The sequence below is a fragment of the Mya arenaria genome, chromosome 6 (genome assembly GCF_026914265.1).
Source record: "Mya arenaria isolate MELC-2E11 chromosome 6, ASM2691426v1".
Lineage (NCBI taxonomy): Eukaryota > Metazoa > Mollusca > Bivalvia > Myida > Myidae > Mya > Mya arenaria.
In genome coordinates, this window is record NC_069127.1 from 56,804,677 (window position 1) to 56,820,766 (window position 16,090).

The 16,090-nt window shown below is 37.0% G+C and overlaps 1 protein-coding gene across 4 annotated transcripts in view; it reads left to right on the plus strand.

Moving 5' to 3' along the window:
* The window catches only part of LOC128238472 (intermembrane lipid transfer protein VPS13D-like), a 91,826-nt gene that overhangs the window by 30,851 nt on the left and 44,885 nt on the right, over positions 1–16,090 (plus strand). For all 4 annotated transcript variants that reach the window (XM_052954429.1, XM_052954428.1, XM_052954427.1 and 1 more), the window contains exons 24-39: positions 995–1,277; positions 1,738–1,903; positions 2,358–2,530; positions 3,767–3,949; positions 4,799–4,953; positions 5,172–5,319; positions 5,723–7,520; positions 7,877–8,020; positions 8,435–8,589; positions 9,279–9,434; positions 11,497–11,602; positions 12,043–12,223; positions 12,742–13,632; positions 14,044–14,283; positions 15,000–15,237; positions 15,749–15,970. In XM_052954429.1, coding sequence (XP_052810389.1) covers positions 995–1,277; positions 1,738–1,903; positions 2,358–2,530; positions 3,767–3,949; positions 4,799–4,953; positions 5,172–5,319; positions 5,723–7,520; positions 7,877–8,020; positions 8,435–8,589; positions 9,279–9,434; positions 11,497–11,602; positions 12,043–12,223; positions 12,742–13,632; positions 14,044–14,283; positions 15,000–15,237; positions 15,749–15,970 — 5,239 coding nt within the window. The remainder of the gene's footprint in view (positions 1–994; positions 1,278–1,737; positions 1,904–2,357; positions 2,531–3,766; positions 3,950–4,798; positions 4,954–5,171; positions 5,320–5,722; positions 7,521–7,876; positions 8,021–8,434; positions 8,590–9,278; positions 9,435–11,496; positions 11,603–12,042; positions 12,224–12,741; positions 13,633–14,043; positions 14,284–14,999; positions 15,238–15,748; positions 15,971–16,090) is intronic.

Sequence of the window (16,090 nt, forward strand, 5' to 3'; positions counted from 1 at the left end):
CAACTTCATTATTAATGAATTTATATTTTAACAATTTCAACTTCATGATTTCAGAATTTCATAATTTTGTTGATAGGATCACTCCGAGATGTGTGATCATCAAATTGTTATTGATAGCTCTGGTGAACAATCTGAGTCAGCATTTGTTACATCTGAGTCAATCAAGTATGACTTGAGACAGTACTTCTCAAGATTGAGTTGGACATCTTGGATTTTCCGATCAAAATCATTGACTGATATTTTTTATGCCCCCGAAGGTGGGCATATTAAAATCGCACCGTCCGTCTGTCCGTCCGTCCGTCCGTCCGGCTCTGTAACTTTTCCTTGTATGGACATATTTTAAAATAACTTGCCACATGTGTTCCACATACCAAGACGACGTGTCGCGTGCAAGACCTGTGTCCCTGCCTCAAAGGTCAAGGTCACACTTAGTGTTTATTCACAATGGAGTGCTGCATATAAGGACATAGAGTATAGGTTGTCGTGTCAGGGCTGTAACTTTCCCTTGTATGGACAAATTTTAAAATCACTTGCTACATGTGTTCCACATACGAAGACGACGTGTCGTGTGCAAGACCCATGTCCCTACCTCTAAGGTGAAAGATACACGAAGTGTTTATTCACAAGGGAATTCTGAATATAAGGACATAACCGTGTCGGTTGTCAAATATGGGTGGTATTTTTGATGTTCAGAGGCAATTTAAAATAACTTGCCATATTTATTTGAGACGTAAAGGCAAGATCAACTTTTCATGTACTGACCTTGTTCGTAGATCAATGTCACATTCGGGGCATTCGTCACATACTGTGACAGCTCTTGTTTAATAAGCATGTTGTATGTTCATGGTTGTGACCTAAGATTGGGTTGTGGATTTTAGATAGTTCTAATACTAGATTTTAATTGATACTGCATTTTTCTTGAAAAAAATCTTGGTTTTGCTGTTTATGTAACATACAATCAGAATACTTTCTAAATAACCCCTTTTTCTTTCAGGTGCAGATAATCAACTCTTGCATTGCCTCTCTGTCAAAAGTACCCCCCACTCCCCCACTCCCAAGCAGCATGAGCCTTTCCATGGACAGTCAGGCTTCCCTCTCTGCTTCTACAAGTGGACTCTTCCTCTCAGAAATAGGGGAAATGACAAGGGAGGAGTCCATTGATGTGGATGAGGGAGGAGCGGATGCCTCAGAAAAATTAAAGGAACTTTTAGAGGAATCTAAGCTTTTACTTGTACAGTTTAACATTAACAGAATGTCACTGGAAATTCATAGCAGAGGTTTGCCTATTTGTTAAGTCTAGGATATAATTGTTTAGTTTCAGTAGTATGGTGTCTGTTAAATTAGAGATATAATTATGGAAATAATGACAGAATGATGGAGAAGTTAATATTTTGTTAAAAATATCAACCACTGCTTCCATTTGAGTGTATATCTCCAAGGAAGATAAATTGTAGCATCCATCATATGATGTGCATATATCAAATGGTAACATTAATCTCATGCAGACAGATATACTTCATACTGCTTTTCTCAATTAGTTAATGGAAAAGAGTATTCTAGATGTTTGACTTCTTGCTCATTCTATTTCAACCAAAACGACATACTCCATACTGCTTTTTAGAATTAAGAAATGGTTGAACTGTATTCTACTTGACCTTTCTTGCTCATTCTGCTTTATTGATTTAATCAATGGAAAAAGTGAATTTTACATACAGCAATGTTTTTTGTTTGTTCTAGATCGCCCAATAGCAGAGCTCCAAGTGTGCAATGTGAAGTCCAGCCTGACCAAGCGTCTCTATGACACCTCTATATCACTAACTGTACACAGTCTGTTGGTGGTCGATGCTTTACAGACGTATGGAAAAGATTTTGAGCTTCTTATGGCTTCACATAGGAATGTCTCGTAAGTATTTTGATAGGTAGTTTTGATATTGACAGTTAGAATTAAGTAGACTAGTGAAATTTTGTAAAGAAATTCAGGATGGTTAGAAATATGTAGATGAGTTTAGAAGATGGTAAGAAATATGCAGGTATGTGCAGTTTTGTAAAGAAATTCAAGATGATTAGAATATGGTTAGTATATGCAGATAATTGAAATTCCTATTAAAACCGAAGATTATTTGTTTTGTAAAAAAGTTGAAGATGGTTTGCAGTACGTAGACAATTCAATTAAAATAAGTGCTTCCTAAAGGTAAGACTTAATTTGAATGGAAAAGAGAGGTAAGCATTATGATTTCTTGATGAAATCATTTCCCAGAACTGTTTTATACAACAATGAGTGAAGTTATAAAAAAAAGAATCATTTCTAAACATCTTCTGATTCAACCTTGTATGCAATTTTAAATCACTTTCTGCAGACTGGATAGCACCAGTGGGAGTATCCGGGACTCTGCCCCAACCTCTCCTATGACCGTATCACCCCCTGGTTCCCCAATGGAACATCTTCCAGGGCTACAGGAGCATCCCAGTGGGGGCCTTGCAGTCATGCATTATGTGGTTTCCAGAGCATTCCAGGCTCTTAGTAGCAGTGGTAGGTTGTCGTCATGGTGTAGTTCTAGAATCCCATGGAACACACTCCAGTGCCTCAGAAGTCACCACACCAGTCTGGGGGCCTTTTAGCCATGCATTATGTGGTTTCCAGAGCATTCCAGGCTCTTATTATCAGTCGTAGGTTGTTACGGTCAAAGTGTAGTCTAAGGCCCCCATGGAACACATTCCAGGCCCTAAAGAAGTCACCATACCAGAGTGTTTGTCTTGCAGCGATGCATGATGTGGTTTCTCTTGCTTTCAAGGCTTTTATTAGCAGAGGTATGTTGTCTTCAATAAGTAATCGAATTCTCCTATGGAACACACTCCAGGGCCTCAAAAGTTACCAGTCTGGGAACTTTTTTGTCATGAAGGATGTAGTTTCCACAGCATTCAGGGCTTTTATTATCCGTGGTAGGTTGTCTTCAAGGTGTAGTGTAAGTATCCCATGGAACACACTCCTGGGCCTCAGAAGTCACCACACCAGTCTGCGGGCCTTTTAGCCATGCAAGATGGTTTCCAGAGCATTCCAAGCTCTTAATAGCAGAGGTAGGTTGTCGTTAATGATTAGTTTAATTCTCCCATAGAACACGTTCCAGGGCCTCAGATGTCACCACACTAGTCTGGGAGCCTTTTAGCCACGGAGGATGTGGTTTCTTGAGCTTTCCATGCACTTTTTAGCAGAAGTAGGTTGTCTTCAAGTTGTAGGGTAAGTATCACATGGAACACATTCATGGGCCTCAGGGGACACATACCAATGGTCATCCAGGGCTTTCCAGGGTATTATTAGAAGTGGTATGCTCTCTTGGTTTCAAAGATTAGTGTAAGTCCCTTATTAAAACCGTCAAGGGCCTCTGAGATCAGTACACCCTAGTTGGGGCCTCACAACCATGCAGGATGTTTCTTGGGCATTCCAGACTCATATTTGCATGGATAATTTACCTTTTAGATAAGGTGTAATGTAAGTCCCCTATTGAACACCTTCCAGGGCCTTAGGGGTCTGTACATTCGCATGGAGGCTTCAAATTCTTCAGGATGTGGTTTCTCTGTTATGCAAAATCATTATAGAATTTGATATTGGACATGTGCATGTTATAGTGTTTGTCGGTTTCAATAAAATTGCTTTTTATTGGATTAAAAAGGTATAAATATTTTTTTTTCAACGGAGTTTTAAAGCGTGTTTTTAGGTGTCAACATTACAACAAAAATCAAGTTGTGATTCACTTCTTTTTTGAAACAGATGATTGTGAGCCAAAAGTGAAGAAATCTGAAGATCGAAGTCACATGATGTCTCCTGTACTGGACAGTGAGACCCTTATAACAGTGGAGTATGATATGTATGCGGCCAATTCCCCGAATAACAAGAATGGAAATGGACCACTGCACGTGGCTAACTTTACCTTCAACAATCTGGATATTATTGGTTAGTAAAAAAGACAAGTTGTACTGGCAGAGAGCTAATTGCAAACGTGTGCGAAAGGTTCAAGTCCTGCCTCCAGCAAGTCCACATGGTTTTAGCAGTTCTTTTTAGGCAGATTTTCTATGAAACGACCAGAATCAATATAGCAGGAGAAAATGTACTTGCCATTTTTCCTTCTGAGTAGAAAAATGGCAATTTTTATTGTAAAAAAAAGCTGATTACATTCAAATGCATGTCTGTTGTTGTTTTTAAAAGAATTGGTAATGGTATTGTGATAGCCTTGGTGTCATTATGGCTGTCGGCTTCAGTGTTGGCGTTGTGCAAATCTTTTATTACCTTGGCCATAACTTAAAATAAAGTTATTCAAAAGAAACTTGTTAATGTTATACATCATCACTCTAGTGAAATTACTCAATAACTGCACATATAGATAAAAGCAGATATTGAGTTCTTGCACTAAGGTGACAACATGTTTGCCAGAGGGAAACAAATCAAGTCCCATACTAATTGTAGAATAATGCCCCTTGTTTGACTGAAAAAACTCCCAACATGCAATTGCATTGGCTCTGCTGCGATCTTGTTTATGACATTGCTAGCATTAAAAGTGAGTAAGGACATAAGTGCAATGTTGAAAATATTGAACATTGACATGTGTCTGGGTTTTTTATGAAAACAAGTTTTTTTCAATAATCTCATAGTTTGACTTTGTTTATAGTCTAAGTTCATCCCTGACAATTTGACAATTTATGAAGCCCCAACATAACTTGACTATTTTGTGTTTAAAAATAAACAAAAGGTAACAAGTACTTTTCATATTACACAGTTACTTATTTGTTTATCATTTTTAACCAGCAAATCAGGAGACAGTGGTGGAACTTGTGAGCTTCCTGAAGATAATTTATCCACGGTCTAGTAAGCCAGACGGATCAGTTCCGACAGTACCTAAATATGCCCCAAATACAAACCTACTGTCAGAAACAGTACTTGGACAGCGTTTTCAGAAACAGGTTTGTTTTATTCTTTATAGGTAAATCTAGAGTTGGTTTTGTTGCCATTTAGCAAGGTGGCCAAATTTCAGCCCCAAATTATCAGAAAAAAAGAAACACATTACATTGGAATATGAATTACTTATATTGAAAGGAAATTTATTTATCCAGCTAAAGGAGGATTGTATTATTGAAAAAATTGTTTTAGAAGAGACCAACATAAGTGCCTTCTTTTATAGAACAAGGCCACATCGCAAACTGAAGTGACAGCAGAGTTCAACCGCCTGTCCATCCTGTTGATGCGGCTGGAAGATGGTCCAGAGCGGGTCTCCGCAAGGAAAGTGGCCACAGCAACCATGTCTGCAGCCAGACTTCAGGCCACCATAGGTAAATGTACAATTTTACTTTTGTCTTTTGTCGATCTAAGATGCTTAGTAGTTCAAGCTCCAATTTCTGAAAAAGTGGCCTTAAAAATTCAGGCTGAGCTGCCATTAACTTTTGTTGTTTTGTCATAAAGTTTGTAGTTTTTTCCTTTTAACGAGTTTTTGACACCAATGTTTTGATTAATCAAGTTTATGCAAGATATTTATCTAAATGAAATATGATATTCGTACATGGTACGCTTAAGAAATTTGGAAAAAATAGACATACTATGTTTAAGATATTTTGAGAAAATACAGTCTGTTTCTTATTCAGGAGTTGAAGAGATTTTTTTCCTGATTTTCATGGTGGTATGTTTGATTATTTTTGCATCATTGTTTCCCTTTTGTACAATTGTTTTATTTTGCAGACACCAGACTGACCATGTCAGGATCACTAGGTGGATTTCACGTGTTTGACATCACACCAGAGGCCAAACGCCACCAGAGAGTGTTTAGCGTTGGACAAGACATGTCCCAGAGTCACATTCCACACCACGTTTTTGTGGCCTCGACGTTGTATCAAACCGCTAATGAATCGGTGCTTGACGATCTTAGAGACAATTCATCCAAGGCATTTTCTTTTGAATTCAGCAAACCGCTGAAAAATAAATCTTCCCGAAGTTGTTCCCCAATTTTCAATAGAACAAGCGATGATCTCAAGGGAGATAACTGTATTTCGGTGAATTTAAGAGTTGCTTCCCTTTGTTATACTCATTCACCGAAATGTTTACAAGAGTTGTCCCTCTGCGTGTCAGCCTTTAAGGAGTACAAAGCCTCTGTAGCGAAATCGTTGAGAAGTGTTGCAAGTGAGGTCGCAAAAGGGTTTATTGCGAAAAGGTCGGAAATGAGTCATCCAGGGATTTATGGAAGCGGAACAAGTTTGGATACTATCGCAAAACTCAGGTCTAACCTTTCTCTGGATAATACTGAAATGGAATATCTTGAAAATGCTACCATACTTGAAGACACTGAGGTTCAGAAGAATAAGATCATCATTGATGCCTCGTTTGACTCACCTATTATTGTGATTCCAAAAAGTGCCTCAAGTTCGCGAGTATTTGTGGCCCATCTTGGTCAAATATCTCTGAGCAATAAAGACGACAAGGCTCAAATTCAGTTTGAAGATGAAAATCCCGTTGATGACCTAATTGATAAAGAAGATGAAAATCCTGACAGGATTTTTGTTGAGATTAGAAAGATGAACTTGTATTCTGTGGATATTGATCAAAAGAATGAAGAAAAGGGAAAAGGTGCAATGGGATTTGATGGACCTTCAGCATTTCGGCCTGTACATGTTGATACAGATAACGACACTCCAATAATGTACGACACAACTGTACATGTGACGATTGATCATGTATCGGGAGACGCACTCTCTGGTGCTTCTAATGTAGACAACCTTGGTGATGAATGTTTCTTTCCTAAGGACGTTGAAAGTTCATTTTCCCAGCAGGATACTCAACAACCGGTTATGGACATTAGGGCGAAGGTTCAGACACCATTGAAATTGGTTCTTCGGAAAAGCGTTTATGAACAAATTCTCCAAACGTCAGACTATTTGTCAAGTGAAAAAGAGGCTTACCCAGACACAACAGATTCTGTAAAAGATGCATTTGACAACAAGAGTGATCTCGTTGATGGTATAACTGATAATACAGGTGGCTTAGAGTCCAGTAAAATTTCAGCAAACAGTGTCAGTCAAGGGAAGCTGCCATTCATTACAAAGAAAGTGAGATTTGAGGTGCCTTTGTTCAATGTTGAAATGAGAGCCAATTTGAGTGATGGTGAACAGGGCGTAGTCGATATAAGATTGAATCGATTTCTTCTCGACCTCACGAAAGATAATCCAGTCACAACAAATGTGGAGTTATCACTCAAATCTATTGTTATGGAGGATTTATTAGAGGCTAAAGATTCACCTTATAGAATAATAGTAATGTCCAAAGGCCCTCAGAGGGAGGACGCACGACATATGAAGCCGCACGAGTTTTTGTCACATTCCTGCCCCGATAATGCGATAATCACCCCTGAGCCAGTGATGCCTGGCTCATTACCAAGCAGTTTCCATAGTCACCTGACACATATGAACAAGCCAATCATGTCAAGGCCTTTAGCGGGAGCGTTTGTTTCACAAAGATTTAACTTGGATTCAGACAACAAGAAAAAGTAAGTGGATGACAACTTTAACTCAAGAATAGGACATGCTACAATATTAAGCTTTGCCTTTTTTATCACTTTAACAGGGCAGGGACTATATAATATATGTCTTAATTGGATCTAAGAATGATGTAGCTTATTGGATAACTTGCTATTAATAACTGACCAATAGAGTGAATGAATACAATGATGTATGCCCATACTATTAACTTAAGTTAAATATTGAATACCGTCCCGGATCTGTAACACACTACTCTTGATTTGTAACGGACACATTTCAAGTTTCAAATGAATAAATGCCATGTTTAAAAGACTTGTAAACTTTGTTTATGACTTTTATATATATTTTCTAATCCCATTTCCAGCCCAAGGACTCCACCTCCATTAGTGCACATGCCACGATGGGCAAGTGATGATTCTTTGGTAGATGAACATCTGGTTCACATCTCTCTAGTTCTGGTGGATGTAGCTTCTCCGGAGTTTAAGGAAAAATACAATGAAATAAAGAGGTATGTTGAAGGTCTTTATCATAAAACTGCAGTGAAAGAGTTGAGTTCACTTATTTGAAAGAACATGTTGCCCAGTCGATGATTTGTTGGTCTTTGTTGATAATCTTGTTCAAATCGCTTTAGTTCTGGTGAATGTAACTTCAATGAAAAAGCACTGAAAAAAGAATATTGAAGGTAGTTTTACTATCCTTATTTTTATGTCCATTGGAAATTGAATTGGGATGTGACCATGTCATGTCATGGTGTACTTTAAGGTAAAAAGAAATCTTTGAAGGATTCTTCCTAGCTACAAATTTGCTCCTAGGAATATTGATGAATTGACCTCCAGCCGTCTTACCATAATAAAAGTTTAACATGATTAAGTATGCCTATAGGCAAGGGCAAGTCTCAAAAATTCATGTTTATTTATTGCAGGTTTGTTGATGTGGACTTCAGTTGCCTTGAGGTGAAAATAAACCTGCAGACATGGGTGGTTTTACTAGACTTTCTCGGTCTTGGAGCAAAGGTAGCAGACATCGATGTATTATCTGGTAGAGAGCCAGAGGTCCAATCCAAACCTAATGATTCAGGTTAGTATTTTATGGCTTCCAATGATGATCAGCCAGTAAGGAAATGGTTCTTCTGGGTCTAGTCTTTGAGGACTTCAATGAGTTGTCTTGGAAGAGCCAGAGCTTGATACAGAAGCATGCATATAACACTACCTTACATTTCGTATGAGTTATGGCCCTTTTCATCTCAGAATATTTGATATTTTATTCGATATTTTTTTGCAACAAAATATAAGCTGCTTCAAAAATATGATTAGAAAAAAAGTACAGAACAAAATAGGCCTACACAGTACTGGTCATCTCCGTCATTGCACTATGCGTCAACCACCTTAAAGAAGAACAACGACCTTTTACTTCTTGATAGATGCTCAAAAATACATATTAATTTTAATGCATTTTTAAGTTTAACTCGTAAAAAACATTATTTATGAAGTAGTTATGGTTTTCGTTCACTATTTCAACTGAAATCAGGCATAATGTAGCCTATGTTTAAATCTTCCAAGGCCATAAAAGCTTAATACCAATATACTATTCTGTTTACCTTTCATATTCCTTTTCTAGTCTAAAAAAATTTGATATGGGTCACAAGGTATTCAAAATTTACATAATATGATTTAATGAAATATTAAAATTGTAAAATTGTGTCTTATAATCAAAGTTGTAGGTTAAAACCACTCAATGTAACATATGTGTTTGTGTTTTAATTTCAGACGAGTATGTTCAAGCTGTGGTGAACTCTGAGATTAAGGTAAAAATGGAGCGATTGTCCATCATTCTTAATAAAGAAGAGTACAGGTTTGCGGAAGCCATCGTATCCAAACTGAATGCCAATGTTGTGATGCGAGATGGAAATATGGATGTTAAAGGTTGGTGTTTTTAATCTTAAATCTATGAAATTTATAGGGGACAATTTTTAGCTCGACTATTCGAAGAATATGGAGAGGTAAACTACTCACCCAAGCGTCGGCGTCGGTGTCAGCGTCACACCTTGGTTAAGGTTTTGCGTGCAAGCATACAAGGTTAATATCTACTACTTGAGGTATTGCATTGAGACTTGATACAATGATACTTAACCATCCATCCTACTTAATTTACTAAGTTAGATAACTCTAGTTTGCATTTAATTAAAGAAATAGGCCTTTATTATTCGACTTAGAAATTCTGGTTAAGGTTTTGCGTGCAAGCACACATAGATTAATATCTCAGCAACTACTTGATGTATTGCATTGAGACTTGATACAATGGTACTCAACCATCCAATCTACTTAATTAACCAAGTTAGATAACGCTACTTTGCATTTAATGCAAATAATAGGCCTTTATTATTCCACTAAGAAATTCTGGTTAAGGTTTTGTGTGCAAGCACACATAGGTTAATATCTCAGCAACTACTTGAGGTATTGCATTGAGACTTGATATAATGGTACTCAACCATCCAACCTACTTAATTACCTAAGTAAGAAAACTTTAGTTTGCATTTAATTCAAATAATAGGCCTTTATTATTCCACTTACAAATTCTGGTTAAGGTTTTGCGTGCAAGCACACATAGGATAATATCTCTGCAACTACTTAAGGTATTGCATTGAGAATTGAAACAATGGTACTTAACCATCCAACCTACTTAATTAACTAAGTAAGATAACTCTTTTTTGCATTTAATGCAATAAATAGGCCTTTATTATTCGACTTAGATATTCTGGTTTTGCGTGCAAGCACACATAGGTTAATATCTCAGCAACTACTGGAAGTATTTCATTCAGACTTGATACAATGGTACTCAACCATCCAACCTACTTAATGAACCAAGTTAGATAACTCTAGTTTGCATTCAATGCAAATAATTGCTTTTTATTATTCAACTTAGAAATTCTGGTTAAGGATTTGCGTGCAAGCACACATTATTTTAATATCATAGCAACTACTTGATGTATTGTATTGAGACTCGAAACAATGGTACTCAACCATCCAACCTACTTAATTAACCATGTAAGATAACTCTAGTTTCATTTTATGCAAATAATTGCCTTTTATTTTTCGACATAGAAATTCTGGTTAAGGTTTTGCGTGTAAGCACATATAGATTAATTTCTCAGCAACTACTCGATGTATTGCATTGACATTTTATAGAATGGTATTCAACAACTCAACGTATTTGAAAAAACAAGATATATAACTGTTTTTTTGCATATGATTGCCCTTTATAATTAGACTTAAAAATTCTGGTTGAAATTTTCCATGTAACCACATTTATGTTAATATCTCAGCACATCATGAATTGCATTGAAATCTAATCTAACAGTGATCCATGCATGATTCGCCAAAACTTTTCAATCCTTACACTGAAAAGCGGCAGAATAGTCGAGCGTGCTGTCTCTGTGACAGCTCTTGTTTTTCGCATTATTAAAATAATGTAGATTGAGGTATTGTCATAGCCTATGTGTCATTATTGTTGTCTGCTTCCTTTGGGTCATCGCCAACAAATTTGTGATGACGGTATTTTTGTGCAACAAGTTTAACCTTGGTCTTAACTATATAAGAGTTTGATATATTCAAATGAAAGTTGGTACAAAAGTTCCTAGAGATAAATGGTCCATATGCTCTTGTTATTGCCTATTTTGTCACAAGGCTAAAAAAAAAGGTATGTCAAAAATAATTATGGATACCTTCAGTTTAATTTTGATGTCACAATTTTTTTTCACTGTACCAAGCAATCACACATCTTCTCAATGTGACACTGAAATGATTATGAAGTTAAATGATTGTATAAATAACAAACCACTAAGTTGTTACAACTCATTCAATAACAGCAATAGCAGTTGCCTATTAACATCAGATATACCGATGTTAAAGCTTTGAGAAAAGCATGATGGTAAAAAGCTTTTCAGACAAAATTTGTAACGTCATGGTTTGAAATTCGTTCATACAGGTCAGCTTGGTAAAGTTAGTTTGTTGGACCTCTCTCCAAGTGGCGCCCTCTATAGGGAACGCTTCATGACAGTCGGGGAACAGGCCTTGGAGTTTGACTTCTTCAAGTAAGTTTGGATAAAATTGGTTTCTTTTTTATTACAACTGCAAAAATAATTTAAGGACTACAGGTGATCTTTGAATACATACATAGCATAATAAAATAGAAAGTAAGTAAATCTTTAGATATATTGTATTTTTCATTTTTTCTCAGTCTCTCCGAAACGAAAAAATAAGACCTTTTCTGTTGTTCGTAAATATTCAAGATAGGATTGATGGCATCTAAGATTGATGGTTACATAAAGATAAACATATCGCCGTAAATTTTGGCTTTTGTTAATAATAATAATAATGCTAATAGTACAAAATTAGGCTGAAATGGTAACTAGGTTGAAAAGATCAGGCCAATTCATTCATAGTTATGCAGGGATCTATACATGAAGTTAAAATGGTCTTTTACAATCATGTAAACTTTAAAATGATTTTAATTGAATTACCAAAAAAACAGGTATGGTATGCCTGATCCTTGGTGCAAGCGGGATTACGACATGAAGCTGAAGATGGAGATGTCGTCCGTGCGTTACACTCACACACAGAGATTCGCAATGGAGATGCTTGGATTCGTACAACACTTCCTTCAGGCGCAAGATGTACTTGGTAGGATCAGGGCGGCATCAGCAGGGAAAAAGGTACATATTTTGATTGGGGCTGAAAGTGTGTTATACATACATGCCGAGATTTGCAATCTAGGTGCTTAGATTGATACAAAACTTGAGGTGGGATGAGGGTGGCATCAGCAGGACATACTTGGGGCATGGGGGCTAAGCGTGAAACTGTGTGAAGGCTGCATCTGCTGGGAAAAAGGTACATGTTGGGGGGAGATGTGACATTCAGACCGGGCTTGAAAAGTGCACACGCATGCAGAGGTTTGTGAATCCTTGGATATGCGCAACACTCTCTATGCACAGGGTGTCTTAGGGTAAATGGGGGCAACTACTTGGGAAAGGTCCATTTCTGAGGGATTTCCCGCATGGGGACGGCGATGAAAGTGGATTGTAATAAGTTCTTTGATCAGTTTGGCAGTTTGTTATTTCACTTCATTGGCAATAGGTTATATATCCTTAGTTTTGAGTTCAGCTTTATGTTTTGGTTTAAGATGTATGGCGTAAAGAAAACTTTCTAAGTCAATCAATGTTTAATGTTGCAGATCAATGAAGCGGCTTTCCACCAAGCTCGACTGTTATTAGATATAGTTGCTGGCTCTCCCATAATTCTAATCCCCCACAGTTCAAAAAGCACCGATGTCTTAGTTGCTGATCTAGGTCAACTCTCCGTACGCAACTGTTTCAAACTTGATGGAAATGATGGAACATTTACTGCAGATCAGCAAACAAGCACCCAAAAACCCGTATCAGCAGAACCTGAGTCAGCTGGAGGCTTATTGCTAAGGCAACCATTGTCAAGGTCATCGTCAAGGACAACTCAAAGGTCAGTGAATTCAACAAGTATCGGATCAGAAGCAAAAAATGTAGACCCCGTGCAGCAGAGTTTATATGGAAGTTTGGAACATGATATTAGGATTGAAAATTCTGATGAATCAATGGACATATCTGAGATTGGCTCAAGCGTTGACCCCCAATCACCTGTACCTTCAGCCATAGGGTCACATATATATTTGGACCCTTCCAGTTCAAGGTCAAGGACATCTGTAAGTGCAAGGTCAGACAGTTCTGGCCTGGATTTGATGTCTGTGCCTGATAACTCCTCACCTGCCCCGGATACAAAGAAATCAGGGCTGAATGTCTTCCTTTCTGAGGCGTTCAATACAAAACTGTTCACTACAAATCCCGACACAAATGTGTTTATATTAAGTGATACAGCTATGAAAGATAACTCCAATATGACTGCTAGTAGCATGACTTCCCAGGATGAAGATGTAACCATGGATACCGATGCTGGTCCTTGTCTGTTGGATGTTATGGACGTACGGCTGTCTGCAATGGATTTATTTTCAGCAGAAAGGGTAGACAAATCCCGTTACTCTGGGACAAATCTTCGACAAGACCTGGAATTTTCGTCATGCGTTATTCAAAGAAAGGTAAAAGGCCTGCTTGTAGTGAATTAAATTTGACGCAAATGCAAATGATTATAATTTTAAGGAAATATTGTCGTTTAATCAGAACAAATGAGAAACAAGGTTTTTGTCTTTTGATTTAATTAAAGTCATATATAATGTGTCTGTGCATTTAAAAAAACACATCTTGTTTGAGCAATAACTCTTAATAACTGCATTACAACATTACTTCAGGTGGCAATTCCAACAACAGTTTTTGGTCATAATTGCAATAAATTTAAATCAGTATAAACTTATTAAATGTCAACTCATCTTATTTTTTCCTCAAGTTTGTATTCATTTGTAATACTGACTACAGCTCAATTTTCTTTCAAAAAACTAAATGAAAAATGCTTATGTTGAGCTGTCAGATTTTATGAACCTTTTTCCACACAGGGTTACGCATTGCTTAAGGAAAAATGCATGCTAGATCTGAAAATAGAGCGAAACCTGGATGGTGATCAAAGCCACGCTGTTCCTGATGTGCGCGTGCAAGGGGCACTGTCCTCCGTCTATTGCTGTCTAGACGTCACGCAGTACAAGTTAATACGAGGTCTTCTTGACCATAACTTGGGGGAAAAGATTGAGAACTTCAAAAAAGAGCTTCTTACTTACATGCAAGATCCAAATATACAGGTATGAGTTATTACAAATATTTATGATATACTAAATTTAAATCTAATCTATTGCATACATTAAATACAAATAAGCACACCTAATAAGTTTTCAGTATTACTTGCTGTGTTTTCTGATTTCGTACCTGGTCACACAGTAGCCTAGGATGTATGTGTTAATCCCCTTTTTGCTATACCAATGAAAGAAATAGTATCCAAAACTAAAGGTATTTGTTGATACAAACGTGTATTTAAACATTGTCAGAAATACTGAGACAGTGATGGCCTTTATTTGTAAAGTAGGGAATGAAAATTGCATTTACCCCCTTACTAAGACTTTTTCTAAATTCTTTGATCTAAAGATATATTTCATTTAGTCTAGACAAAAGTCTGGGTATTTCAATAGCCATGTTTTCTTTGGTGGCGTTTTGGTGACGCTGTTCACATTGTGCAAACATAACAAACTTGAATATTCTTGTATGCAACTCAACTGGATATAGACATTTATTACGGCAATCTATAAGGGCACCTAGCACTGTGAGTAGAATATTATTTTTGTAATGCCCCTTGATCAATGAAACAAAACATGAAATACAACCATTTGCATTTGAAGTGTGTATGAAAGTAAGTCTTAAAGACCGTATAAGGGCGGCAAATACTCATATGGTTAAGTAAGCTTTTAAAATTAAAATTAACAATGTCAAATAAAAACATCCACTTTTTTTCGATCAATTTTAGACTGTTCTCAGTGGAGATGTGTGGACTGTGATCTCCATGGGTGTTGACCTCCACAATGTGACCCTAGAATTTGTGACCTCCCATGACCTGGACCCCACTGACCCTTCAATGTCAGGGTTCAGCTTAGCTAAACTAGACTTTATTCACTCGAGATTGTCTTATGAGTCGTTTTCTGACCAGTCCAAGGAGACAGATCTTACTTTGACAGAGATACTTATAAGTGATACAAGATTTAGAGGTAGGGAAAATACTTATGCTGTTTGTCAAGCATCTATACTGTATGTTTTGAATGGTGCTTTAGATATTTCTGTGTCTCATTCTGATCATCTAAGATCTCTAGATCTCTGTTATATTCCTGTAATATTTTCTTATAGCTAATTACAATGATGATGATGATGATATTTGAATTTATTAGCTGTTCGTGTCGTGTTGCCTGCCCTTGCCAGATATTGTGAATTAACTTTTAAATTAGGTTGATTCAATAACTGACTTGATGCTAAACAAATCTCAGAAATACATATAATTCATAACTGATAAACTAATTAATAAATTAACTTGATACAAAGTGACGCTTGAAAAACAAGTTGACTTGGCGTTTCTCTAATTCTTTTGTTAATTAAACAAAGAATGTAATTAAAGAGGGCAGTCCTTATCAGATCGCGTCATGCCATGTCAAATAAGATTATTAGTATGTTTGCATTATCTAGGAAACTGTCATTAGATTATTGAAAATTGTCACTTTGCTTTAGATGTAGCAACCAACCAGCGAACTAATGTTTTTGAGAAGATCCTCCAGCCAATGAAATCAGAGAGCGGGCGTCGCCTCCAGCTTGAGCTACACTGGCGAGCCTCACAAGAGGGCACAACATTTAGCGTCGTCGTGAACAACATGAAGCTACTCTGTAGTTATGAGTGGATCATGGCTGTGAAGGAGTTCATTGCGACAAAGCCGGAGAATCCTTTCCTTTACGGTAATATGTCCGTCTTATTTAATATCACTGAGAATATCGATATACTTTACCTTATGGGACTCAGTCACATTTTAAAGAGTCAGACTTCGAAAAAGTTTGATTTGATTTGTGAAAAAACAA